Source organism: Cheilinus undulatus, linkage group 17 (genome assembly GCF_018320785.1).
Source record: "Cheilinus undulatus linkage group 17, ASM1832078v1, whole genome shotgun sequence".
NCBI classification, from domain to species: Eukaryota; Metazoa; Chordata; class Actinopteri; order Labriformes; family Labridae; genus Cheilinus; species Cheilinus undulatus.
The window spans coordinates 29,177,964-29,205,824 of record NC_054881.1 but is presented as its reverse complement, the minus strand read 5'-3'; the positions used below and the strand labels follow the sequence as shown (position 1 = coordinate 29,205,824).

Below are 27,861 nucleotides of genomic sequence, written 5' to 3'. Positions count from 1 at the left end.
GTCTGGCATTTTAACAGGCATCCTAGATAGTTGTGGTCAGCCATATAATAGGTTTTAACCTAGTATTGTTTATTTAAGTTCTACAAAGTCTGATCACAATACTTCATTATTTAAGAATTTTTTTGTATTGAATCTTGTTTTTTGCACAAGTGAGATATTTGACGACTTGCAGAGTACTGGGAAGTGGAAAAGTGGAAAGGCCAGTTTAATAATGAATGAAGCATCTTGACTGATGGGCAGTAAAATTTTATGGCAGCACCCATCTCCTCCATCAAGTCCTTCAATCAATAAACATTAAATCCTACTTTTATGCACTGTATTAATATTTTGCACTTTGACAATAAATAATATTAAAGTAGAAACGTGAATCACAACAGAGAATAAACTGGAACTAATCTGGATATTTTTAACCTTTTAATAAATGTGAGGCCAAAATATCAAGTAAAAAAGTTTAATTACATTTTTACAGAATGCAAAAATCACATTAGTTGATCAGTTATTTATATATTAAGCATTTTTAACAGAAAACAATTGTGCCCTGTCACCATTCAACACAGCCAAACAACCACTATGGCTGTGGTCAATACAGCAGCTGCTGTAAATGACCAGTCATTCCCATACAACAGCCTGAGAAATGCAGTACTATTGCACTGTAGCTAATTCAACCTGAGCTAAACTTCCCTTCATTATCATGCATTAGCTAATGAGCCTCAGCTGCTGACTACAGCTGCACAACAGTAACAGATCTTACACTGGACACTGAATCAGACATCCTGCAGAAATAAATTAACTAAAAGTGTTCGTGGAGGTCCTGGAAGTAATGACCCTGTCAGTAGGATGACATCACACACAAAAAAAGGCATTACTTAAAGCTAGGCACCTATTCCAGGAATATAGATGTGGAAGTCCTGATAAGACAAACATTTTATTTGGGATAAAAACAAAAAAACAAAAAACAAAAAAAAAAAACAAAACAAAAAAAAACAATGATCAAAAATACATAAATAGGTGTTAACAGTTAGCAATCAGTACCTTCAAAAAAATCACTGACCATGACAGATTAAGAACTCAGAAATGTGTAAAAAACAAAGTTATACTGTATGAATTGGCAGTAACCAGAAACACTGGTAATTTCAACATCTTAAAAATACAAAACATACAAAAAATATATAAAAGTTTCTCCACCAAACACTTAGATGACAGGCATGCTTTAATGCACTTTAATGAATTTCAAAAAACAGTACAGCTTCTTGCAGACTGTTCATGAAGAACCTCCAAACATGGGTGACGGTTTTGCTTTTTAAGTGGTCGACCTGTACCCAAACAGCTGAAGGAAGAGACTCAACCTGTACCTGCTAATGATTAGTAAAGCTGGGTGAGAGGAACATTTTACTGTCACTTCGGTTTTCATAACAGACTGCTGAATCAGGTAGTTATGAAGTGAAAAAATCCATAAAGTGATTTTTTTAATGCTGAAGTTGCTGGCTAGCTGTGACAGTCAGTGTAAACCGTTTACTGTATGCTTTTAGTGAACATTTTGACTGCTGCACTTTTAACCACTTGCATGACTGTCTGGCTCTGGTAGCTTGGAGGTTTCATCTATACTGTAAGATAGAGAACATATGTTAAGGAGGAACATTCAGAAAAATGTTTTAACAAAACAAAACATTCAAGTCCTTAGAAATCCCAAAACCCTCAACCTTGTCAGCTGAGTGAGAAGCTTATATTCTCAACACTGTAAAAAGCATGCCTTAAATGCAAGAGTTTGTTCAGGCCAAGCCTTGTGTTTGTGTCCCTTAAAATGAAAACGAGGTGGGCCTCAGTAAATTTTAACATAGCCCTCAGAGAGTTTAAGTCAGAGGCAGCCTCACCTTACATTTTTGTTAGGGTCCATATGCTTGACAAATACGGCAAAGTTTTTCTTTCAGTGACCATTATGTGCATTTCTTGGTGGCACAGTGAGCCCTAGTGGGCTTCCCTCATAAAGCAGCAGTAGCAGGTGTGCTACCTAGATGCATCAGGGATGAGTCTCTTAAACCACCGGCCCACTGCAGCGTCTACCCTCATCACCAACATGACTCCGATCAGCAGAGAAACACTGCTCACCAAAAACCCTGATGCCTCAAACATTAACCTGGAAGGAGAAAGCAGCAAGTGTGAAAGATGCATATTAAGTTATACCTTTTCATTTTTCATTCAAAGCCTGGATTTTATCTCTGACAGGAGTGTATACTGTTGATGTTGTAAAAATTATGTTCATAATACTTAAGAGATCTTTTTTGTGTGTTAAACTTATTTTTTTGTGCTGGCAACCATAAAAGACATCTTTTTGCTGAATCAGAATTACTTGAAAACAACCCAGTTTTGTTGAGAATGAGTGTTTGCAATTCATCCTGTAAGAGACATACATAAATCTGAAAGTGGACTTCAACAGAGAAGCCGACCATCACTAATGTGCATTAACTGAAAAGCCCAGATCGAGTAAATGGTTGGCAGTAACAATGTGACCATATCCTCAAAAGCATTTACTGTTAGTAAGTTTGTGTGAGCTGGAAAATCCATTCAGACACTTACTTGGGTGCAAAAACCTTCCACACCATTAGGTGTCTCCTGAGGATAGCAGCTGCACAGACTGAGGCAAAGACCTGAGAAGAGATACACAGACAGTGACTGGAGTGATGAGATACAGTTACAAAGGGAGGGTGTGACTTAAGAAACATAACAATTAATTATGTCAGGCAGGTAATTTGTGAAGTGAGCTTAATTTCTACATTGGTAACGAAACTACACCACGTTCCAAATTATTATGCAAATGATAATTTTCTCTGATTTTCCTAAATAGTTGATGCATGGAGCATAATTCCAATTTTATTGAACAAACCTCCCAATGATATCTTTTTTCAAAAATTAAAAAACTCAAAATGCACTGTTCCAAATTATTATATACAAAAGAGTTTTAAAACATTTTATTGGTTGTAAAGAACTGAAAATGGTGATCTGTTGAATTTGTAGCATTAGGAGGTCATATCTACTTCAGTCAAAAGATATTTCAATCAAAAACATCTTAACAGCCCAAGTTACATGTTAACATAGAACCCCTTCTTTGATATCACCTTGACAATTCTTGCATCCATTGAACTCGGGATTATTGGAGAGTATCTGCTTGAATCTCCTTGCAAGATGTCAGAATAGCCTCCCAGAACTGCTGTTTTGATGTGAACTGCCTCCCACCCTCATAGATATTTTGCTTAAAATGCTCCAAAGGTCCTCAACGGGGTTGAGGTCAGGGAAGGATGGGGGCCACACTGTGAGTTTCTCTCCTTTTATGCTCATAGCAGCCAATGACACAGAGGTATTCTTTACAGCATGAGATGGTGCATTGTCATGCATGAAGATTATTTTGTACCATGGAAGAAAGGGGACAGTCAGAAACTCTACACTTTGCTGGGGTTATTTTCACACCTTCAGGGACACACGACTGCAAACCTCTGGAGGATCCTACACATTGAGGTTTGTGGGACTCCAGAGGCACCAGCAACTTCAAATATTTGTTTGCTGCTTTGTAATGGCATTTTAGAAGCTGCCCTCTTAATACGATGAATTTGTCTGGCAGAAACCTTCCTGTCCACTCACTTGCTAAGATAAATATGACCCCCTCCTAACAAAAAAGAAAGATGACATACTAGGTGGAACTCTGTTTCTTTTCTTAGCTTTAGTCATAGAATTGATTCTGTAAAAATGAATGTTCTTCCTCATTACCTTTTTCTATTTCAGGCACTTACTGTAGAAATTCCCCCAAAACATCACTTAGAACTGAATAAAGTAATTTCTATATATATTTGGGAAGGGAAGAAACCAAGGGTCAAAATTCAAACACTACAACTCCAAAAGGAAGAAGGGGGGATGGCCCTCCGTCATTTTAAATCCCACTTCTATGAAACCCAGATAAAGCCTCTGATAAATATTTGCACTCCCACATTTCAATCTAGGTGGAAAGACATTCAACTCTCCAGTATGAATAATCCTCCAGTTCATGCAATGCTTGCCTATAAATATCTAGGAAGAGTTTTAGATACTGTGCAAAATCCTTTAGTTAAAACCCAGTTAAAAATTTTGAAAACATTTTTTAGAAATAATTCAGTGGTGTGCTTATGATTCAGGTTTCAAACCTAACAAAATGGATCATGGATTTAAGTCATGGATTACAAAAGGAAAAACAACATTCCTGTGTTTGACAGAAAAAGGTCAATTTAGAGACTCTGAGTATCTAAAGAGAAAACACAGTCTTGAAAAAGCAGATTTTTACAGATATCTCCAGGTAAGAAATTATTTTGATCATAATATAAGAAATTAATCAGATTTTGAGGATCCAATACTGAAGTTATTCACTGGGGGCTTACCAAAACTGCTCAAACAAGGTAATTATTTCTAAACTCTACAAGATCCTTATGAAAATGAAATTACACACAATAGAATATGTCAAACAGAAATGGGAGAGGGAAGGTAATCTTTCGATAAGAGATGAAAGCTGGTCAAGTATGTGGGATTTTGTATGGAAACGTACAAATTCTCATGTGTGGCGTGAATTTGATTGGAAGCGTTGTATTCATTTTTTTGAGACTCCAAAGCAGAAAGCACATTTTGCAGGAGGGGACGCCAGATGTTGGAGGCAGTGCGGGTCTCAGGAGGCCAACCGCTGGCACATTTTCTGGGATTTCCCAGGGATACAATGATTTTGGTTAGAGTTTCATAAAGCATTAAAATCTACTATCGAAACAGACAAACCTCTATAGTTTGCCACTTGATTTTTAGGAAATGCAGATTTTAGATCAGGAGTAGTGATAAATACCTTTTTAGCATATTGACCTCTGCCTGTAAAAAAGCTATTACTAGACAGTGGTGGCTACCTGAACCCCCGACAATACAGGAGTGGTTTAATATTGTAAATGGTATTTATGCTATGGAAAGAATTACTTTTTGTTTGCATCTGCAAAAAGATGTTTTTGTTAAACTATGGACCAACTGGGTTAAATATGTCAAACCCATTCAGACAGATTTTGTGAAGGTTACAATCTAAGGAATTTGTGGTGCTATGTAATCTTATCCAACTACAATGTTGTGGTTTTTTTTTTACTTTCCACCTCTCAAGACTATTTATGGTGTATTTTTTGTTGATCCTGTGTGCACACTTTACCTGTCCAAGGTTGCACTTAGTTCCTTATACTTAAATAAGAAAAAAAAAAGACTGAATTGCAGAGGAAACTCAGTTACTTTTTCATGTATATGATGTGTCCTGATATCTGCCTTTCAGAACTGAAAAATAAACAATTTAAAAAAAAAAAAAAAAAAAAAAAAAAAAAGCTAGCTGGTACAAATGAGTAATTTTGTGACCCTGATATGCATATTTATTCCGAAAGCCTACAAGCTTCAGGTATTCTTTAATGTACCTGGGCTCCATTTATAAAGAGGTAGCGTGTTGAGAGTTGTAGAAGTGCAGAGCTAAACTGTTTAGGGTTTTCCCTCAATCTCATCTCCATCACAGCATCTTCTCCTTCTTCCCCACAAGCTCTGCTTCCCCTGCTGCCACGTACTTCACACACCAGAGGCCAGAACAGCAGCAGCGGGCAGCCCACTGAAAACAGCAAAACAAGGACACAAAAAGAAATCAGCAAGCCAAAGTAGCAAACTATGAGTTATCCTTTACAGCTGTTTTCTTTAAAGATTTACTGAAAACTGTATACTTCCTTCCCTAAACTGCATTTATAATATAATTATAATTCCAACAGTCCATTTTCTTTTCCCTTTGACAAAAGATTACAGTTGATCCATGGTCTGTGCACCGACCCTCATGGTTTAGAATGTATGCGCTCTGCAGATCAATGAAGGTTTATCATGGTGTAAAATAAATTTACTACTGCTAAATCCCTGTGCAGTCTTGGAGGACAGAAAACAAATAAATCATGTGCATAAACCATGGGGATCTGCTGTGGAAAGGCAAAGACAATCTGATAAACTCCCACATAGAAACAGGTTGAAAAGTGTTGCTATTATAGAGTAGCATGGTTTGTATCCAATTTTTTTCCTTTTCTTTGTCCATTTTAACAGTGTTTGTATCACCGGGTTGCTGCATGTGACAGCGATCAGTAATTTAACATTTCTTACGTAATCATGTCTGCTGTAGTTGTAACTTGTTCACATAGATTCCATTCAACAGCACTGTGTTCAATCCAAAACTGAACAGGATGTCTGCTCACAAAAGCTCACACAACATGCATTGCAGAAGCAACAAGTGCAAAGACACACTCACATTTGGTTTGCTTAGATTGGCCTTGGCAAATCAATTTTTTGTCACTTTTTTAATTTCACTGACCTATTAAATGTTCCGGTTCATAGCCTTATTTTAATGATTATTCTTGTTTTATTAGTACTTTGATTTAAAAACTAAAGTGTAATGGTTCACAGATGTCAGGCTGCAGTTGGTGCCTTGGTGTTGGATTCACGGATCTCTATGGGTTCAGTTCACTGGGGGAATAAAGGATACAGACCCAAATTTATATGCTTGAAATTATGTTTCCCTCATTTATTCCTTTCGACCTGAAAGAAGAGCAGTTCAAAGTTTGATCCATCTTATGTTATTTGGTACTACCTGGGAAAGCTGGTACAGCCTGCGGTGTATTTAACATGTAAAAAGAGGAAAACCTGGCAAAAAATATGCAAAATAAAAAGCAACACAGAAATGTATAGTCTAATATCTCCAGAGAAATGATAAAATAAATACAATTAAAAAATAAACTAAAAAAAAATAAACTAAAATATTTTGAATTTAGGGCAAGGTGTCATATGTTAAGAAGCGTGACGTGACGCTGTCACACAGCTGTTAGTAAACACCATAATAAAAGGCTGTATGCAGATATGTAGAGGTAGAGAACACTGTCTAAGACATATATATCTCATCCAAAATCATGGCTTGTGTTTGTCGGGGAAGAACCCCAGACTAGCTCATGTAAAAACAGTATGGCATGTTGTAGTGAAGTCTAAGCAAGCTCTTACAGGTGCATCTCAATAAATTAGAATTTCATCAAAAAGTTGTTTTCATGTAGATTCTTACATTGTTTTCTTTCTTTTTTGCGAGATGACTACTTTTCTTTTACAGCCTTATTCTTCCCCAAGGATAACTTCCAAAAAGATTAATTATTTTAAACTCATTAATTCATGTATTGCTGCTTCTCTGTTAACAGCTACTGTACCTGCGAACAAGATGTGTGAGGCAAAAGTGTTGAGAGTAACCAGTGAGGCTGGCAACAGAGTGCCTGTGTGTCCATCAGGGAATCCAACAAAAGCAGCACCCCACTGGATGGAGGGGAAGGTGGGAAGGTGACCTGTGGCATGGAAAAACTGGGTGGCAGCCAGGGACCACAGCACTACTGGATTCCAGGGCACAATAAATCCATCTGAAGGGAGGAGTGAAAGGACAATGAAAGGGGCGAAAAGACATAGATTGTATCATAAGGAAAACACAACACAGAAAAGAAAGTCTCACCAGAATTTGTTCCATTCAGGCCACTGAGGGTGGTGGAGGAGGCGTGAATGTGCAACAGTGCTCCCATCTCAAGCAGCAGCAGGAGGAAAGACAAAGCCATGCCCTCTGGGTGCAACAGCAGAAGACCAATCCCTAGTAGGCCACAAAACAGCAGCAAAGGTGCAGAGTAGACAGTTCCCAGGCCATAGGCCTCAACAGCAGGCCTGCTATCCACCTCATTGCTCCCACTCAGCTCTCCATCATCCAGGGAACGACGCATGCGCTGGTAGATTTGGGGGATGAGGTGGTGAAGCTCAGCTTGGGGGCTGATGCCAGTACTGGCCCGATAGCGGGGTGGGGGTAGAGATGAACTTCTGGCTGTAGTTGTAGCCCTTGTCTTTATAAACACAGTGAGAGGGTCTAGCCAGATTAGAAACAGCCCCAGTCCTAGCAGAAAGAAGGCGGTCCTTGGGAGGGCCAGCTGGCCCAGGCTGATCAGCTCTGAAAGATTCCTGAAGCTGTCCTCTGGAGTGGCACTAACAGCCCAGTGGAGCCCCAAGCACACAGACAGCAGTGGAAGGATCCAGCGAGCAGTGAACACAGTCCCCCCTGAAGAGTTGAGGTTACCATAGTGACGGAGGCAGCGTCTCAGCAAGTAAGTCCACAAGCCAAGGGAGCAGACAGAGAGGATGTAGTGGAAGTTCTTCAGCTGAGCATTCTGCAATCGGGACAGAGGTGAGAGGAATGGGGAGGGGTAGCAGGAGCCCTGTTCTTCTCTACAACCATGGAAGGACAGGGAGAGGTAAAGGCTGCCAACAAGAAGTCCTAAGCAAGCAAGCAAGGTGCTGCTCTCTTTCCTTACTGTAGATGGGGACAAGGCTGCAGCAGGAAGCAGCCCTGCAGGCTTCAGAGGGTCGTGACTGGTGGGCACAAGCAGGCCATCCCAGTTGAGACGGATTGGGACATAGAGAGCCAGAGAGAACACTAGAAAGGTAACAACACGGCCTTCAGCAATCACATAGCTATCTGAGAGCAGGGAGGCACAGCGGAGGAGCGGCACCAGGAGAGAGGGGAACAGAAGGTGGCGTGGGGTGAATCGGCTTGAAATTTTTGGAGCTTTAGATCCATTCTTAGCCAAAGTTATAGTTCTGGATCTATGTGCCCTCCAGAGAAAGAGCAGTTCAGAGCTCAGTGCAGCAGCTGCCAGGCACCATGCTACCTCAATGTAACCCTGTGTGAGCAGCTGACCAGCAGCCACACAAACTCCCACTGTGAAAGCCACCATAACAGGGGCCTGAAGTCCAGGACTGTTTTCACCCATTAACACTGTGGACAGCTCAGAGAGGATAAAACATGTCAAGCAGGAAAATGCCAAGACAGCTAAACCTGCTGCCATCTTGACCGGGTTGAACTGAGCCCAGGTAGCTCTACATGTGTCTCTGACAGAGGTAAGGTAAGCCTGCAGGGAGGCAGCCAGCTGTGGGGAGGATGAGTGACCCTCTTTGACCATAATAAGGTACTCAGAGGAGAGGCGGGAGAAATCTTCCTTCAGCTGAGAGAGGCTCTCTGGAGGTATATCTTTGGCCATGCTTGAGTAAGTCTCCAGGAAGCGGTTGACCTGCAGAAGCAGAATGGTAACATAAGGTGAAAGGCTCTAGTATTTGTAAATTCTCATGTCTTTTGTATGTGGGGGTATAAGAAACTCCTATTTGAGCAGAGTACCTGTTTAGCATTGATCCACAGTGCCTCCAGCTGGCTGAAACCTCCAACTGCACCTTCTGTCTGCTCATGAGGAGGGAACACTGGCAAGAGAACCTGACCAACACTGCTGTAAGGGATGGGAACTCCCAGCAGTAGAGCAAGGGTGGGCACCAGGTCTGTTTGAGGTACCACTTCTGGTTCACTCTGTAAACACGAGAAATTGCGAATTCATTGCGTTAGATTACAAACAAACAAAAAGAGGTTTCTCTAACATTTTTGAAGATATTTTCAGTGAGAGCAACGAGGAGAAAATAGAAAAAAAAACTAGTGAGATGATGTAATCTTTTGAAAAGAGAACTCAATCAATCCTTTAATAGAAGAAATTTAATTCTTAAGTAGTAAAATATACCTTCTCACATTTGAAAACACCCAGGATGGATGTAGCTACAGCCTTATAGGCTCAAATATGACCACCAGTGGCTAATGTTGGCTTATGTAAGGAACTTCACACAGATAGTCTTACATTATGTCTCATTTCTGCTACTGATTAAAACCTGTGTAATTTACCGAGGCTCAGCTAAAATATATATTTCTAAAAAGTTCCAGAAAAGGAAGAAAACCATGAGAATTATTAAATGCAGTTTATCTTTGTATACCATTTATGGCAAATATGGCTTATTTTTAGCAAGGTATTAACTGTTATTGGAGGGGAAAAACACTTCTCTTATTTTAAACTACATTTTGTTTAAGCAAAGCTCTTGTTCAACTTCTTAAAACCAAGCCTTGAGGAAATAGAATGGTTTGATTGATTGCAAATAATAACCAGAATACAAAATGTTTGATTAGTAGAGGATGTTTTTTTTTCCCCTGAGAAAACTAATTAAAGTTGTATTTACAAATTAACAGTGCAACTATTTATGCTGCTCCTCTGAAATTTGTTTTGAGGTTGAAACATGAGAACAAATTTTCAAACAATAGAAAATCTGAAGCTAAAGTTTCACTTTACATTCAACAGCATTAAAAAAAAAAGATAAACCTCCTCAAACAAAGACAAAGTATTTTTTTTTTAATAACTTAAAAGTTACTCTGTGTAATATTTGGGGCTGACACCATCTTGCCGGCTGATTGGTTGATATGCTCTTATCTGACCATGATCCTGCTCAGCGGTTGGTCAGGCACGTGTGTGCATCAGATAACTCTAAGCTTCCAATAAGTGACAGTTGTAGTTCATGCTAGCTACTGATTGAAGTGCACCTATTTTTGCTAAGGTGCTGAAAAATGATAAGCTTAAAAGTCTTAAAAGCAATGCATTAACTTGACATTTTTTGTTAAATCAAACAAAACAGCAGCTGAATCTTGAGGTGTATGGATGCATGTGTGTTTGAATGGCACAAAAGGTTTGTGAAGGAAGAGAGGCGATGTCCAAGACAATGAACGTTCTGTGCGTCTACGCACATCAAAAACTTCTGAAAACATTCAACAATTGAAAAAAGCCTTTCGAAATGATTGATGACTCAGTGATAAAAAGAGTTAAGCAAAATTTGCATGAAAATTTGAACATGACAAAGGCGTCCCAAAACTTCTGACTCCTGATCAAAAGGAAAAACACAAGCAAATTAGTGGAGATATTTAAGAAACAGATTGAATGAAACCAAAATTTTTTAGAAGGAGTGGTTACATGCAATGAAATCTTGATCTTCCAATACAATCCTGAGACAAAACGGTATTCAGTGCATTGGAAAACACCATGGTCACCAAAGATGAAAAAGGTGAAAGCCCAAATTCAAGGCCATATCAATGTTTCTTTGACATTAAGGGTATAATTTTGGAGGAGTGGGTTTCAGAGAGGTCAGCAACAAATCAACAATATTAGAAACAGGTTCAAGAAAAAATGTGACCAAAAAGTCAGGAGAAAAAGACCACAATCATGGAAAAATGGTTTCATCCTTCGTCAAGACAATGCATCAGCTCACACTGCGCTCTCAGTAAAGCAGTTTTTGGCCCAAAAACAAATGACAGTCCTTGATCACCCACCCTGATCTGGCACTGTGTGGCATTTTCATTTTTTTAAAGATCAAATCTGTGCCAGAAGATACACGTTTTGAGTCTGTGTCAGAAGTTAAGAAAAGAACGTCAGAGATTCTGAGACAACTGTCAAAAGAAGACCTACTGCACTGCTTTGATCAGTGGAAGACCTGAATGCAGCGGTGTACTGATGCAGAAGACATTTAAAATGCTTATGTTCAATAAAATTGTATCAAAGCATCAGTACAGTATCTAGACTCCAGGGGGAGGTATCCTATCCTGCTGTCTGCCTCACTGCCTTTTAAAGTTCATAAAGACATCACAATGGAGTTTATAAGCCAAAGACATTTCATAACTCCAAATATTGCCAAACACTTCCAAAATAGTAAAATAAATTGTTAAACTTGTATAAGTCTCTCCTGATTAAAATATTGTCGGCTAAAACTACGACTAAAAAATGTTTGTTGACAGCCTTTTATCCATGGGAAACACTATACTAAGACTAATCAAAAATAGATCTTTGATAACTAAAACTGATAAAAAGTGAGTTTCGTTTTTGTCAAGATGACTAAAACTGTATTAAAATGTAATTTAGTTTCTGTCAGACATTCAAAATCAATGATATTTCTCCAGTGTGGGTAAATCTGTTAAAATAGAATGCATCTGTATCTCTTCTTCCTCTTACCAGTAGGTTTGGCAGAGTGCATAGAACACAGTTTTTGTCATCTAAAACTAGACTAAAACTATAAAGGCTTAACTAAAAATGTGAGTAAAACTCAAAATCATTTAATCTAAAGACTAAGACGGAGACTACAATAAAAAATAGCTGTTAAAATTAACACTGGTGCAATGAGGAACATGCCGTGTTTTGTTTTTTTTTTTAATCTTGAATTTTTACATCTTGCATGTTTCTACAGTAACACAGAAAGGATCAAACAACAGCTCCACATCCTTTAAAAGTCCACCAGCTGCCAGGGTTATTATTTCCAAGTAATAGTAATATATTCACCATCTTTAATCCAACCCCTGGTTTCTCTGTGACTTATGTGATGCTCTAAATACACTGCAATTATGAAAATCTGTGTTGAAGATCACTTTACTGGAGTAAGACCCACTTTCATCTCTGAAATTGCTGAGACCTCCTGCCAGCATCCATTTAGAGAATTCAGGGGGCTGCACAGCATGAACAGAAAAAATAGTGCATTGAATGGTTTGATGTTTCACATTCATACAGTAAAAACTACGCTGATTTGGCAAGATATAATTGAGGTTAACCTCACTAATTGAAGCAATAAGTTGCTTCGATCACATTAAATCTAACTTGTTCTTAATAACTATTATTTCAACACTATACGGTAGTTGAAACAGGAATTTTCAATAGAGTCAAAGTATTTTTGTTGCACTAATGAATTAAATGTTAATGGTTTGTTTCTGTCAATGGTGCTTTTCTCTCAACCTGAATTTTTTTAAATGTCTAGAGGATTTACTATTTCTGTAGCATGAAGCAAAGGCACAACAGAAAATCTGATGCTAAATGTGAAAGTGAAATTGGTGCCAAAGTGAAGCTTTTTTAATCACTCAGTTGCAATTGCTATGTTAAAATATTTCATCACTGCTAATTATTTTCAGTTCTAAAATGTTCACATTATTTCAAGATTGCATTCTTATCAGAATTCTCGTAAGTTATTTAAGATGTAATCAATACTTTGAGACCCGGATGTAAACTGAATTTTTTTGTCAGTATTACTTTTTATTCATGTTTGGCTGGTCTTTCATTTATTTCTTAATTTATTTGAACTTTATGGACCTGCACTTTGTTTTGGTTATCTTGATAATCAAAATATGAAATACTGTTTATAGAAATGAGATTATTCAATACATGACAAAGCTCTTAAGAAGGAAATGAAGGTCTTAAATATTGTAGTTGAGAAGAAATGATAACTCTCAATCATTTGCAATAATCATTCCCTGGAGCCACTCTATGAAGTCAAAAAGCCCGTTTTTTTTTTCTTGCGTTGCATGCCTGTCTTTGTCACTGCATGTTAATACTTGCTGGAACAGTGTACCTACAGTACCAACCTGGGACGGTGGTCCAGGAAACAGAGGAGAAGGACTGTAGAGGAAAATAGCAGCATCAGTCTCCTTATGACTTTCTCCTCCATGATCCCCAGTGTCAGTCATCCCATGATCTCCCATCACCACCAGGAGAGTGTCATTCTGAACACGGTCAATCACAGATCTGGAGGAAAGTTAAGGAATATTTGGTCAGAGAGATCTAAAAATAGATTATAAGGGTTCCTCCAATTAAAATTCATGAAATAGTAGGATGTAGAGTTTTACCACTCATTAAGTTATCATGTAAATTATAAGACAGGTTTGACACAATGTGAGCATGCCCATTACTCTCTATTCTTGACATGATTTGGAGGAATATGTTATATTTCTTAAAAGAAATTAACAACATTTTTCACCATTTTTAGTTGGCATCTTAAAACAACAGTGAAAGATGATATCTTCAGTGCTACAGGTACATTAAACAGTATGAGATAGTGACTGCAGCTGGAGCATTATCTGAAACATGCTCAGCTGTCCTGTTGTCTGACCTGATGACTTCATCCATCTGGGTCAGCTTGTCTGCCATGGCTGGGTGGTCAGGACCAAACCTGTGACCACAGTGATCAACTCCAAGGAAATGGGCAACTAGGACATCCCAGTCACCCCCCACCACTGTCAAAGCCAACAGCAATTATGGCACAGATGTGAAGCACGTTTTAAATTACTAGTATTACAAAATAGAGAAATACTTCCATTTGATCAACTACAGTTTCCAGACTATAACCAAAATGTAACTTTCTCATCATTATGGTGTAATTAGATCATATTGAATGGAGTCATACTAGTTGTGTAGAGGTGCTGGAGGATCCCATTGTCCACAGTGTGCAGATCCTTAACATTGAAAGAAGGGAACGGCAGAGAACGATGGAACTTCTTAGGAAAAAGATTTTCCCAAGTGTCATCACCCATGAACACGACTCTTTTGCCTGGCAGGGGGTAAACATTGAAAAAGAACAAAAATCAGTGTTTTACACCTATTCTCACTCATTTTTACCTTTTCAGGTTAACTGAATGCTTTGTTCTGTGATCAGGAATAATCTAAGAAAAAAGCAAACATGTCCATATGACTAGACAGATCATTTTTATTCTTTGCGAGATGCAAGATGATTTGAAAATTAAAAACAGTCAATAAAGTAATTGCACTTTACAGACCTAAATCAGTGTTGTCACACCTTTGGTTCAGCAATTGACAGCTGCTGAAACTACCTGTCCTGATTAAAGATGCATTCATTATGAAAATCTGGGCCATTACAGCCACCAATACTAATGTTTTAGACAAAAATTCAGCCCATTGCTGTTTCAAGTGTTTTATTACTCTGCAATTCTGAATTCCTCCATACTGATGCTGATCATTTCTTTCACATTTGACCTTGACAGCACATCATAGTTTTCCAGTATGACTACTTGTACCTGATTAATTTGCAAATAATGATGCTTAACCAATAAACTGGCACATTCCAAACCCTGATGTCTTTCAATAAGGAGTGCAGTGGGGAAAATATTCTTTAGATTGTAATTTTATACTTCAAAATGTTCTTTTGCCAATAGACAATTAACAAAATAAAACACTATAGGTGTGTCATGTTTTTGATGCAATCTCAATACATCCTTTTTTATATTTACAGAACATACTTGCAATAACAAAGTCTTTATCATATAATTTGTAAATGTTTACTCAATAGTTAAAGGAGACATATTTTACCCTTTTGAGACAAGTTTATATAGTCCTCAGAGGTCCCCAAAACATGTCTGTGAAGTTTACTGCTGAAAAACACTTCAGTATTGGATTTTTGCATGTCTAAAAGGCCCTCTGTTTCAGCCCTTCTCAGAACGAGCTGTTTCTGTGTTTGTAGCTTTAAATGTGAATGAGCTGTTTGACTCCGCCCATGACCACAACCCTCTCAGGAAATGGATGCAGCCGTCCTGATGTTACAGACACTTTTATCAAAGTTTGGGACCTGACTGGGATTTAAACCATCAATCTCCCAGACCGTAGAGACAGCAGGGTAACCCACAGAGCTATCCAGCATCTCAGCTGGTAGCTGAGAGGAAGATCAGTAGAGAAGGATAGAACCTTCCTCCAAGTGGGGGAGGGCCAACCAAACCTTGGGGCGGGTGCTTACTCCCCATGTGAGGTCACTAGGAGTAAAATCTGAGAAAGGCTTGCACAAATTTTCTGAAATGTGGAGAAAGACAGGGGGAGAGGGAATGGATTTTTCTGGTACTTGAGGGGATTGTGGAAAATCCAGGGGCACATATTTGTGTTAGAAAAGCCTGAAAAAGTGATTTTTGTTTATATATCCCCTTTAACAACACTCTTAATGACTGAAGAACTAGCAGCAGAGGATCACAGATAAGATCTGTGTTAGAGGTTTGGCTATTAAACAATGAGACTGTGCTTCTGAGGATAAAACCATGTAGTTCACAGTCACAGCAAGTGTTATATATTAACAGTTGGGTATTCACTCACAACTGCTGTAAGTTTCCAACAACTGATGTCTTTTGTTCCCTTCTAGCTACTGACTGAAGTGCACCTGTTTTGGCTAAGGTGAAAATGATAAGATTAAAAGTGGAGCAATGCATTAACTTTAAATTTTTTGTAAAAATGAACAGCAGCTAAATCTTCCAGTACATTAACTGAGGTGCACAGTAAATGGACTTGAGCTTGTGTGTGCTTCTCTAGTCACCTGACTACTTAGATGAGTAATGCTTTTACACCGCAGGTCAAATCTACCCATACACAACATTCACTCCACATTCACACACAAGGCAGAGGTGGCTATGGAGAATTGTCTATCAGTATCAGCATTCAAACACATCCATAACCATGTACACACACGATGAGGCAGTGCCTGGGTTTCTCCCCTTTTTTGGACATTTCTTTCCCCCGTTCTACAAGAGCACCCAACTTTGATTTATTACTGAAGCACCACAGTCACTGATCAGCCAGTCAACCCCCTTCCTCTGTTCTCTAACCTGTATGCTTTTTAAATTACCAGCCATGTAGAAACACTTTACATCACCATGTTATGAATCCTCGTGTGTTATATATGACTGTCTATTGGTATTTTTCTCATACTTCTGTGTTTCAACTTACCCACTTGCCCAAACTGGTGTATGAGGTTATCTTCCAATATGGCACTGGATGCAAAGTTATTCCCCACATCCACGAAGGTGGGCAAGGAACCAGTCGTAAAGCCCTTGATCCTCTGCATTGTAGTCGTTGGTGGGTCAGCACGAAAGGGGTACAAGCGGCTGTGGAAGGGCCTGGATGATACAGTCTCCTCTAGCACAGGTAGCTTGTTCTCATATGGACGGGGCTCCGTGTTGTTCGGGTCAAACCGGGCGAAGTCTATCTTGAGGGCGTCAATGATGAGGAGCACAACCTTACGGAAACGCGGCTGGGCGCGGCAGAAGTCCACTGGCTCCTCTCCGGGCTGCAGGACGTCTCCGCAGGTGCTGGTCCTGTTCACCTCCAGCCTTACCAGCAGAAATCCACCCACGAAAAGGTAGATGCCCACGAAGTACACCGCACACATCCACAGGAGTAGGGACAGCACTGGGAGCCTCATCATCCTTCACAAGCAGATGACAGATGTTAAAGTTAAATTCATGAAACTGTTTCTCTAAGAAATAAGTCTAAGATCTGTGCATGGAAAACACCTGCCACAAAGGATGTAACTATTGGCTATAGGCACCTCGACAGAAACCTCAAACAACAGATAAACTAATACACAGAACAGACCCGCCAGGAATTGTTCAGTAAGTGACTAGCTAACACAGGTGACTATTTTCGTCTATAAATTAACGCTGTTAGCCACAGCTAGCTTGCTTGGCTCTAGCCACTGACCTTGTAGCTGTCGGCTTTTCGTCCTCTCCCGGCCGAGGGCGGACGTTTATGTGTGTGTTAATAACACAGGTACAGGTGTGTCAGGTAAACAGAGAACAACGCCACACTACGCTCACCTTCATTGGGACTCCCCTTACAATGAGACTAGAAAGCTGGTGACAGCAAGGAACTTCAGCGTGGCTGCAGCCCGGCGGAAGTACATAGCGGACGTTTTTAATGTAACACAATCTGAGAGCGATTTTCCCCTCATGTTGTTTTTTTTCAGGCGAAGTTTTCGAATCGCCGAAGAGAAGAAAACATAAAAAGGGCTATAACATTTCATATAAAATTTCAAAATATTGTTTTTTTTTCTATTTACTATAAACAACGACGAGGTATTTAAGCAAATATTGTTGTCCCCAACACCTCTAAGACAAAACCGAGGGCTTAATTTCAAGCCAAAGAAAGGTGCAGGCAAGCAATAGGTAGATTTATCACTAACTCATTGACTGTTTAGTGAATCCAAATTTTTTGCGTCATCTAGGGCTGTCACCTTTTTAATGGATACGGATGTATTGTAGAAAAAAAATCGATCTTTATGATGGCGCGCTACCTTTTTGTCACTTTTTTTTTGTCAGCGGTCACGGTAGATATATACTGGATACTGGATATACTCGTGCTCTATAGACTAGACACTTCCAAGCATTCATGTATATTAATAGGCAAACAGACGGACTTAAACAACTTTGTTTTGTTATTGTTTTTATTTAATGTCAATTAACATTGCTGAACAGCAGTGAACAGTAACCTAAAACATGTTGGCCAACTTAAAGGTCGTTTTTCAAATCATATTGCCAGTGTAATATCAACATAGGCCAGGGATTCCAAAGTCCAGTTGTTTTCATAAACTTTTGCTTACAAATAAATCTTTTTAAATATTTTTTCAAGAGAAGTGCTTTACAATAGTCTTTTCCATCAAAATGTAAACTCCAAACTCTGCTCCCTGTCAAGTACCACAGTGCCAGTTTCACTTCTACATTTCATTTTAATAAACCCGTAGGCATCAGTGAAATTGGCAAATCTGTCACTGCAGAGAACCACAAAACTTAAATACAAACAATATGGGGTAAAAACAAACAGGGTGGAATATTTTCTGCTAGGGCTGAGTCATACTTGTGAAGAAATAGGATTTCTGAATAAATTCAGAGCTGTCCTCTGCTCAACGCTTTTTCTGAAACAGGTATTTGATAAGGTTCTTCAGGGAAATGACATATTAATCTTAAAAGGGTGAAGTTATGAAAAAGTACACTTCAGGAAATTCTCAATTCTGAAGCTTACACAGACATCATACGTAGCAACATGAAGTTGTTGGTCCCACTGAAGCCGAGGACAGCTGGAAGACTTGTCCTTGATGTCTGTAAACTAGCAGATTCTAAGCAAGTGACTTACCAGAGCTATGTCCTATAACCACATCAATAGTAAAATACCTAAAGAATTTGAAGACAACTATTTGGACCAGCCCTTCAGAACAGATTGCGGAAAGAGAAAGCACTAAACATAATCATGTATTTTATTCTAATTTTTTAGCTGAGCCATCAAAATCAAATCCATGAGGTTACACCAAGGGTTTATGCAGGAATACAGAAACCCTGGGTCATACATTGCGCAAATACAATCACTCTATTCTAAGAAATCATCTTTGCGCAATATCCATGGCTTACAATATCAGTTGGCCAGAGTCGCTATTAAATCCCTTCAAATTCACCATTTCGGTTGCCTTCTAAAATCTAGAGTGTGAATTTATTTAGCTAAAGGCTGGTGCTAAATTTCCCATTTTACAACCCGGAACACAAACAATGGTAAGTGAAGATCTGGATTGTCCTCTTTCAAGAGATGTGATTTACCCAGCACAGTGAGGCAAAACATCCCAGCAGTTTATAAAGTTTCTTTGTTTTCCTGCTTGCAGAAGGTATGTGAACTCTGCACACACAGCAATGCCTTTAGGCCCTTATAACTCAAACATAATCTGCTTCTCCTTGTTCTGTCATTTTACTGCTTTGAGTTCATTCACTGAGTTGCTGTTATTGCATTGATGTAGACTGATTCTCATGCTCTTCACTCTTCTCCACCACTTCTGGCACTGCTTTCGGGCTCGTCTTTGCCAATGTGCTGTAAATGGTCATAGCCTGCATACAGTGAAATAAAATGTGAACGGTTATTGGCCTAGCAACAAAAATACACTAACTGATGTCTATTAATGTTAAAATTCAAGACAGAAATACCTGTGTGACCATTCCGCTAATGTCTCCGGTATTAGAGGGCAGAAGGATAGTGTTGGACTCTTTGGCAAGGTTGGAGAAAGCAGACACGTATTGTTCAGCCACACTCAAAGAGGCCGCTGCATTCCCATTCTGTATAACAAACAATCAGAATTATCATCATAACAGATTGGTGAAATTCATGAATAAGATTCTTTATCAAGTTGAAAAAAATAAATTACGGAAGCCTCACATGCTCAGTCAGAGCTTCTGACAGCATACGAATAGCCTTCGCCTTTGCCTCTGCTTTTGCTAAGACAGCTTGGGCCTCACCTGGGAAAAAAAATGAAGTTATGAAGTAGTGACATACAAGTGGCATTGTTATATTATCTTTCTCTATATATACACTCCCCTCCTAAAATTTTGGAACAGTGAGGTCAATTCCTTTATTTCTGCTGTAGACTGAGAACATTTGGGTTTGACATCAAAAGATGAATATGGGACAAGAGATCAACATTTCAGCTTTTATTTACATTTGGATCTGATACAATGTAGAAGATAGCATTATTTGCTACAGAACATCAAATTCCTAGGTGCTATTTAGTTGCTAATCCTTTTTCTGTATTAACTGCATCAAGCCTGTGACCCAATGATCACCAAACTTTTGCATTCTTCTTTTGTGATGCTTTTCCAGGCTTTCACCACAGTCTCCTCTTTAGCAGGTAAAATGCTCTATAGGGTTGAAGTCTGAAGACTGACTTGGCCAGTCTGAAACCTTCCACTTCTTGCCCTGGATTTTTTTTTGGCAGTGTGTTTTGGGTCATTATCTTGCTGCATGATGAAGGATCTCTTCATCAGTTTAGTTGCATCTTTCTTTAAACTAGCAGACAAAATGTTTCTGTAGACTTTTGATTTCATGTTGCTGCTGCCATCATGTGTTACATCATCAATGTAGATAAATGAGCCTGTCTCAGAAGAAGCCATGCAAGCCCAAGCCATGACATTACCTCCACTGTGTTTCACAGATGAGCTTGTATGTTCTGGATTCTTCAAACTTTAGCCTTTCCATAACTTTAGTAAAGGTTCATCTTTATCTCATCAGTCCATAAAACTTTGTCACTGAATTTTTGAGGCTCGTCTCTGTATTTTTTTTTTTGCAAATTCCAGCCTGGTCTTCCTGCTCTTCTTGCTAATGAGTGGTTTGCATCTTCTGGTGAAGCCTCTGTACTTTTGTTCATGAAGTGTTCTGCAAACAGTAGATGGTAATACCTTCACTCCTGCCCTCGGGAGGTTGTTACTGATGTCACCAACAGTTGTTTTAGGGTCTTTCTTTACCGTTCTCACAACGTTTCTGTCGTCAACTGCTGCTGTTTTCCTTGGTCCACCTGTTCAATGTCTGTTACTGAGTACACCAGTGGTTTCTTTCTCCTTCAGGACATTCCAAATGGTTGTATTGGCCATAGCCAATGTTTGTTCCAGCTCCAGGTTTTCATGTTAGTTACATGTCTAACTATAAATGCAGTCTGCACGTGCAAAACCCAAATCTGAAACTGAGCGCAGACATTCAGCACTGTTTATTGTTTTAGTAATCGATGTAAAAGGACATACCTAGCAACAAAATTAACCTGTCAGTGAGATGTTCCAATACTTTTGCTCACGTGGAAAATGACCTTTTGATTTCAACCCCCAATGTTTTCAGTCTACAGCAAAAATAAAGGAATTAACCTCACTGTTCCAATACAGCAGTTTTAGGGCTTTCATCAAACTTCATCATATACCAATCTGTCAACTGCTGCTGTTTTCCTTGGTCCACCTGTTCAATGTCTGTTACTGAGTACACCAGTGGTTTCTTTCTCCTTCAGGACATTCCAAATGGATGTAACATTACGACACATGAAGCAAATACTCAGAACTCTTTCTTGAGTAAACCACTAGGTGGAGTGACACAGTGCAGCAGCCATGTCTGGAGTGTAGTTCCGGCTTTGCATTTAGCTTCAAAACATCTCTGTCTCGTAATGTTCCATGATTATTTCATAGCGTGGTAAATGTGCAGGTCACAACTTGTCCACGAGAGCATTTTGGAGTTGTTGGATTGTATATTTGATGAGTTTGATGAGGGAAAGCCGGAATACCGTCTGCTTACATTGAGTTGGCACAGCAGGTCCAAACTTGGCAGCGCTGATCTAAAAATAGCTTGCACTGACAACTGAAGGTAACGAACCTATTACTAAGACTATAAGAATTATGGCAATGGGCGAATTTGCCAAAATGTTGAAGTATCCCTTTAAGGTACTTTTATCCTAATAGCTTCAGCCTAGATCTTTTATCATGCTTGATTGAACGTATAGCTCTAAAACAAGAAAACTAGGTTTCTACATGCACCTACCAGCTGCTTTGTTGATCTGTTCAGCCTTTTGTCCCTCTGATGCCAAAATCTGAGCTTGTTTACGACCTTCTGCAACGTTAATGGCTGCTTCCCTTGTCCCTTCAGACTCCAGCACTGTGGCTCTCTTCTTCCTTTCAGCCTCTACCTGTACAGAAGTAATTAGATGTGCCTTTAAACTTTTGCTTTCATAGTAATGTCTTATTAGGCTACCCAGAGTCTCATCTGTAAAGTGTCTAATTTCAATATCAATATCGTTACAAATATTTCCTTTTGCTTAATAACAAAATGAGCATAAGCTAGTTTGAAAAGTCCCAGTTCTTATTTCTCCCAACTCAGCTGGCATTAATGTAGAGGGGTGATACTTTATTTGCCCAAATGATACAAATCACAAAGCAATGCACACTTTTCCTTACCTGCATCTGCATGGACTCTTTGACACGCGGTGGAACATGTATATCTTTGATTTCATAACGGAGACACCGGATCCCCCACTCATCTGAAGCTTGGTTGATCGAGTGGACGATGTTAGAATTTAGGGACTCCCTTTCCTTAAAAGTAAACAGAAGTTTAAGCACTACAAGACCTTAGACACCATTAATTACAACTCGAAGGAGTAGTTTGTCTTTACCCTGAACACCTTATCCAGCGTGAGTTTGCCCAATTCTGACCTCATAGTGGTTTGCGCCAATTGTGTTACTGCATATTCTGGATCCTCCACACCATAACTGGCCTGGTAAAAAACAGTAAAAAAATAATTATGAAACTTTGATTAGAGAACAACATTACAAGTATTTATTAATTTAAAATTGGACTTAACCACATACCTTAAAAGGGTCTAAGATCCTTAGGTAAAGCACTCCATCAATCTGTAGTGTTACGTTATCTGAAAGTGTTGGGAAAAATAATTTTAAACACATTGCACAAGCTATGCTTTATATAACTGACTGTGAATTTAGTCCTTAAATAATTTCTCACCCAAAGACACGGCAGACTGCTCTGGAACATCAATTACAATCTCTTTGAGACTTTGCACATAGCGAATTCGGTCAAGTAAGGGTATAAGGAAGTTTAAACCCTAAAAAAATACAAAAATGTGTTATTTATCTAAAATATCAATATCCACATTAATATTTGACGCTATTGCTTTTTGAATAAGAATAATGCGAAAATAAGGCAGTAGTACCGGCTCTAAGATTCGATGGAAGCGCCCCATTCTCTCAACCACCCAGGCTTCCTGTTGGGGTACGAAGAGAACCACAGTGTTCATGGGAAGGCTGGATGCCCATCGCTGCTGGGCTGGTGTAATCCATAACTTTGGCACTGTGCGCTGGGTTTGCTACAGAGACAAACCAATTCATTTTACTATTCACTGTAACTCAAATACTGTAAGACGGCTCTATGAGGTACAACAATCAACTATCTTAAATCATATCTACCGTTTGTAAACGGTTGATAATGTAAAGCCAGCATTCTTGCACATTTGCACATATTGCAACTATGCTAGCAACCTCATGAACTTGTATACTAGAAAAAATACCCACGAAGAGCTTGTACATATTGAAATCTTAATTTTTTCTCCATAAAACAATGCTGTACTTTGCTGTATCTTTTTGCACAGCTTGTGGTCTTATACAGGCTAAAACATATTTTTGCTTGGTTAATTTGGTATGGTTTTTGACTTCTGTAAGAAGGTTGTGTAAATATTGTGTGTGTGTGTGAGGGGGAGGGGTAATGTAAGAGATGTCTCATGTCATCATGTGTCTGTTAGTGGAACTGGGCACCTTGAATTTCCCTAAGGATCTATTGATTGTATGACTGATTCTGTCAGTCAGTCAAAAAGAAATGCCAGCAGTTACACAACTTACGCTTGATAAATTTACTGATTTTTAGGATCTAATATGTCTGAGAAACTAAATTTCTTAATTTGAAAAATAAAAGGAACTGGGTTAAAATAAGCATTTTAGTACTCTTATTTAATTAGTCACTTTACTTTGAATGGCATTTACTGACAGTTGAAAACTTGGCTATGGTCATCTAACAGTGAAAAAGTCTACTATCAATAGCAAAGATGATTACAGTTGAATTTTTATTTCATCCAAGGGGTTGAGGCAATTAATAGCAAATTAGATTAAATTGCAGTATGGCCTGCTGCAATTGTCAAATCGCAGAAGTTGTAGCCTAATATTTCTTTAACTTGAAATGTGTCAAAATACCAGTTTAACAAATCTTTTTTTTTGCAGCAGCAGCAGCAGCAGAGATTTTATGCACATTATGCAAACATTCAAATGTCATTTTTTTTTAAATGGTTTACAAAAATCCTCCTTCCTGTGTTTTATGTATGTTTTTCTTAATCAAAATGAGCAACATCAAAATGACAATGCCCTTAAACAAAGCAAATGACATCAAATTTTGCAATACGATCCAAAATAGTTAGCTCATTCTATCTAAAAGTGATGAAGCTTAGTGTTACTTCATGAAAGTCAGGCCCCAGCTGTGATCAGCTGGTAGCCATCCTCACCTCCTCCACCCCAGCTGCCTCCTTTATAGCTCAAAACTTGTTGTACCCTTGTTGTTTTCAATACAAATAGTCTTATTTATTGCTTGAATTTGTTGAAAAATACTTAAGATGGGGGGGGGGGGGGGGGCTGGCGCAACTGGATTAATTTTGCAAATCATTCAGCCCTAATGTCAAGATAAAGAAAATACACAGGCTTTGACCAGCTGAAAAGACTCTCATAAATAATGCCTCGCCTTGGTCACTGACTGCTATGAGGGATAAAACAAGGATTTTACATAAACTTTTTTAAACTATCAATTAATTTTTTCATGAAATTATGTTTCTTTAGTCTCTTTGTAAAAAAGTAGTTTTTCTTGTATATTTTTAACTAACATGAGAAGTGTATCTCCCTTTAAAGGAAATGTATATACTCACAATCAATGAATTTCTTCAGGCTTTATAAGCAAACATAACAAGGTAGAAGTATAGCCTGGCAGTGGCCGGAATTGGCCGGTTAGCATCTAAATTTAAAATAATTCCTCTCTTTTAGCCAAAAGCGCACACAGTGGTGATTTCTGGGATATGAACAGCAGCAATAAACAGAATATGGCTACAAAGACAATCTCTGAATGACATGCACTTCACCAACGACTGAGAATGAACTGTCGGCAGTTTGAACGAGCTCACGAGCGTTACTGCGTTACTATACTTCAGAATTACCTGTAGGAGGGCCCCGCCGGTCCGACACAGCGTCCGTAACATCATTTATGTTCAACGGGGTGTATGTTTGAAGACGTTTCAGCTTCGTAAACTGGATACTTAACTATCTCTTCTCATGAGTATGACCCTTGCTGATCAGGAAATGAAAGTTACATCAGTGGTGCAACAGCGAAAAAAGTCCGTGCATGATACAGGAACATAACGGCTCTGGTTCCAGTGGTGAGACAAGAGCAAGTAAATTGCAACATCTCTAAATGCCACTCATTAATAAATAAAGTAATTAATTGATTGATTCAAATGCCCTCTTACTGTAATCTGATAAACAGGAGAGTTCTGCTTTAAGCAAGCTGCTTTACCCTTTGGCTAATTGATGGAAAACCAAACAGCCTGACCAGTGGAAACACAGAACAATTTAGTAGCTCCTTTAAAGCCCTGTATTTGATTTTAAAAAGAAAATGTGCAAGTAAACTCGACTGGAAAATAAATATATTGAACCAAAGTGTCCTATCATCATGAGGCCTAATACATGGGGCCTCAGTTACGACAAACTAAGAACACAAGGTGGTGCTGTTGGTATTGTTGTTATTGCAGCTGGGAGCTCCCCAGGGGGAAAATCTCAAAGCTGGACTTGATAAACTACACTTTATTGTTGATGGAGTTCCCTTGTAAGAAGATTAAACAAAATCCCTTTGGAATCAGGTACATAGATGAAAGCAAAAGATATATGAATCAGTCATCAATCAGAATTTCTTGCTCAACATATGGGCTGCCTCTGCGGGACAAAATTGTTTCTTAACAGGGTATTAGGCTGATGTAAGTGCAAAGAAATCCCCTGTTTGAGTGCTGATTTTTTGGCTAGAGACTGCCTCTTTCACCTCTAAGATACCTACACATGCTTCAAAACATGGCTGAATAAAAATTTACTAAAGAGAAAATAGCTAACAGAAGAAATGACAGAATAACGTAAAGGAAAATATGCTCTTGAGTTGAAAATAACAGATAGGTGGGGTCTGGGGGGTATGAAGTAAACTACGATTTCACGTTAAAATCTTACAGGTATTTGTACTGCTGAGAATTTCTGTGCGTCAAGCTTTCGTCCTCAAACCCGTCCCTTTCAGCGATTGGTCTTCTAGTCGTAAACGCCCCCGCCCCGTGCAATTCTGCATCCCATTGGTTACATCAAACGTCAGTAACAGGTGCTTCGGCCCCGCCTTTCCCTGCTCTGCTCCCTCAGGTTGTTAGATTGTCTCTAAACCTGGGAAGAGTTTTATAATGGCGAGGCAGCGGCAGGGGGCTACCGCTCTCTGCCCAACTCTAGCATCAGAACAACACCTGTAAACATCAACTGGGAGGATATCCGCGACGTGTAAAAGTGATAGAGCGGACATTACAGTGACAACGATGCCGGACAGACTAAATCTCCGCTGAGAGGCTGCTCTACAAACTGTTTGAAAGTACAGGATTGTCGCTGGAAGCGCTTTGCCATGTCGCTACTGTGCGTTAGAGGTTAGTTTGGGTCTACTTTTTACGTTTTATTGATAGAGTACGAATTAAAGTGTAACTTTCAACGAAAGGCATGAGTAAGTTTAGTTCAAAGTAATTTACGTCAATGTTAGTTTAGTCCAATTGGACAGGTTTTATTTTGTTTGTTTGTTTGAGGCGTCTCCAGACGTGTAGTAGTGATTACAGTTGCTTGGCAAGTGACTTCTGTCAGTGTCCTTTCTTGAATGAAGTTTTTTTTTTTTTTTTTTTTTTTTTTTTTTTTTTAATTAATCAGACACTTATAAGGACAATGGAAAACAAAAAGCATTATGGTCAGACATTTTCTTGACTAGAATGTGGCTTATTGAGGTCCTGAGTTCCATACCAGCTGTTATAGCATTACAAACATCTCCTCTGACTAGATGTAGGCTTGCATGTACTTTTGATATAAAGGAAAACTTAAGCCTTATTATAATGACGTGTTCACAAATCAGGTTATCCTAGGTCAGAAAAAGGCAGTAAAGCTGGATATAAAAAAAATTGTAAAAACCAGGATTTTTTGTAAACCATCAGTAGCCTACTTTGCAAGACTGACAGAATGGTAAAACAGATGCATTTAATAAACTGTGAACATGTAACCTGGCTCAAGAGGCCTCCTTCATGTTCCCATATTGATCATTCATTACACCTAACATTAATCTTCTTTCAGCATCCCATTACATTCCCCCCTCAACATTTACTATCCACAGATCTTCATATTTGAAAATGTGTTTAAATGATATAAATTGTTTCCAAAACAATACATTTAACTATATAAATCATAGAAAGGTCCAAGAATGATAAGTATGATACAACCATGGGATTAATATGTATATCAAAACAAGTTTCAAATTTCCTCTTAACAACAAGTCATAATCATATCAGGCTGGGTTGGGTTCCACAAGAATTGAGTTTGAGGACAATCCTTGCCTGCTGTAGCATCTTTTTTTTTTTTTACAGCTGTGAAGAACATTATGCAATATCCTATTCTATGACTGATCCCCATAAATTTGGGACAGTGGTGCCAAGAGGAAATAAGATACCTAAAAATCGTGCTGCAGCTATTTACTTCTAACATTTCATTTGCTCATCTCAATGATGGCAGATGTATAATAAAGCCCTTTCAACATAAAAGTGTCTGTTTAAAAACAAGACTAGGCACTGAATGACCTGCATGTGCTTACACTTTAAATATTATCCATTTTTTGCCCCTTTTAGACTCCACCAGGAACAGCATTTTAGTAGAATACAAATAAATAACCATGTTCTGTTGCTCCATTTTCAAAATAC

The 27,861-nt window shown here is 38.8% G+C and overlaps 3 protein-coding genes across 8 annotated transcripts in view; 1 reads left to right on the top strand and 2 right to left on the bottom strand.

The window, feature by feature from the left end:
- Positions 1-435: 435 nt before the first annotated feature.
- Positions 436-17,406, bottom strand: pigo (phosphatidylinositol glycan anchor biosynthesis, class O). 3 transcript variants are annotated; one of them, XR_005993238.1, is made up of 12 exons: positions 17,211-17,384; positions 16,458-16,936; positions 14,143-14,286; positions 13,849-13,972; positions 13,325-13,484; positions 9,242-9,424; positions 7,541-9,137; positions 7,248-7,451; positions 5,448-5,632; positions 2,575-2,645; positions 1,872-2,134; positions 436-1,604 (listed from the first exon to the last, which is right to left on the bottom strand). XR_005993238.1 is itself a non-coding variant. In XM_041811734.1 (11 exons), exons 2-11 carry the CDS (start codon positions 16,933-16,935, stop codon positions 2,005-2,007), a joined length of 3,276 nt encoding a protein of 1,091 aa, XP_041667668.1. In that variant the 5' UTR covers position 16,936; positions 17,327-17,406; the 3' UTR covers positions 436-2,004. The 3 variants fall into 3 exon arrangements, 2 of the variants coding, with proteins under 2 accessions (XP_041667668.1, XP_041667666.1); XM_041811734.1 differs by having other exon boundaries at positions 436-2,134; positions 17,327-17,406; XM_041811732.1 differs by having other exon boundaries at positions 436-2,134.
- A 528-nt stretch (positions 17,407-17,934) lies between these two features.
- stoml2 (stomatin (EPB72)-like 2) lies at positions 17,935-25,204 on the bottom strand. The gene is made up of 10 exons (XM_041810082.1): positions 25,051-25,204; positions 23,017-23,169; positions 22,809-22,908; positions 22,658-22,716; positions 22,462-22,563; positions 22,247-22,381; positions 21,834-21,978; positions 19,701-19,780; positions 19,472-19,600; positions 17,935-19,375 (listed from the first exon to the last, which is right to left on the bottom strand). The coding sequence occupies exons 1-10, from the start codon at positions 25,093-25,095 to the stop codon at positions 19,271-19,273; spliced, it is 1,053 nt and encodes a 350-aa protein (XP_041666016.1). The 5' UTR covers positions 25,096-25,204; the 3' UTR covers positions 17,935-19,270.
- A 1,141-nt stretch (positions 25,205-26,345) lies between these two features.
- LOC121525226 (protein unc-13 homolog B-like) overlaps positions 26,346-27,861 on the top strand; it is a 78,131-nt gene continuing 76,615 nt past the window's right edge. For all 4 annotated transcript variants that reach the window (XM_041811098.1, XM_041811096.1, XM_041811097.1 and 1 more), the window contains exon 1: positions 26,346-26,556. In XM_041811098.1, coding sequence (XP_041667032.1) covers positions 26,535-26,556 — 22 coding nt within the window. In that variant the 5' untranslated portion in view covers positions 26,346-26,534. The remainder of the gene's footprint in view (positions 26,557-27,861) is intronic.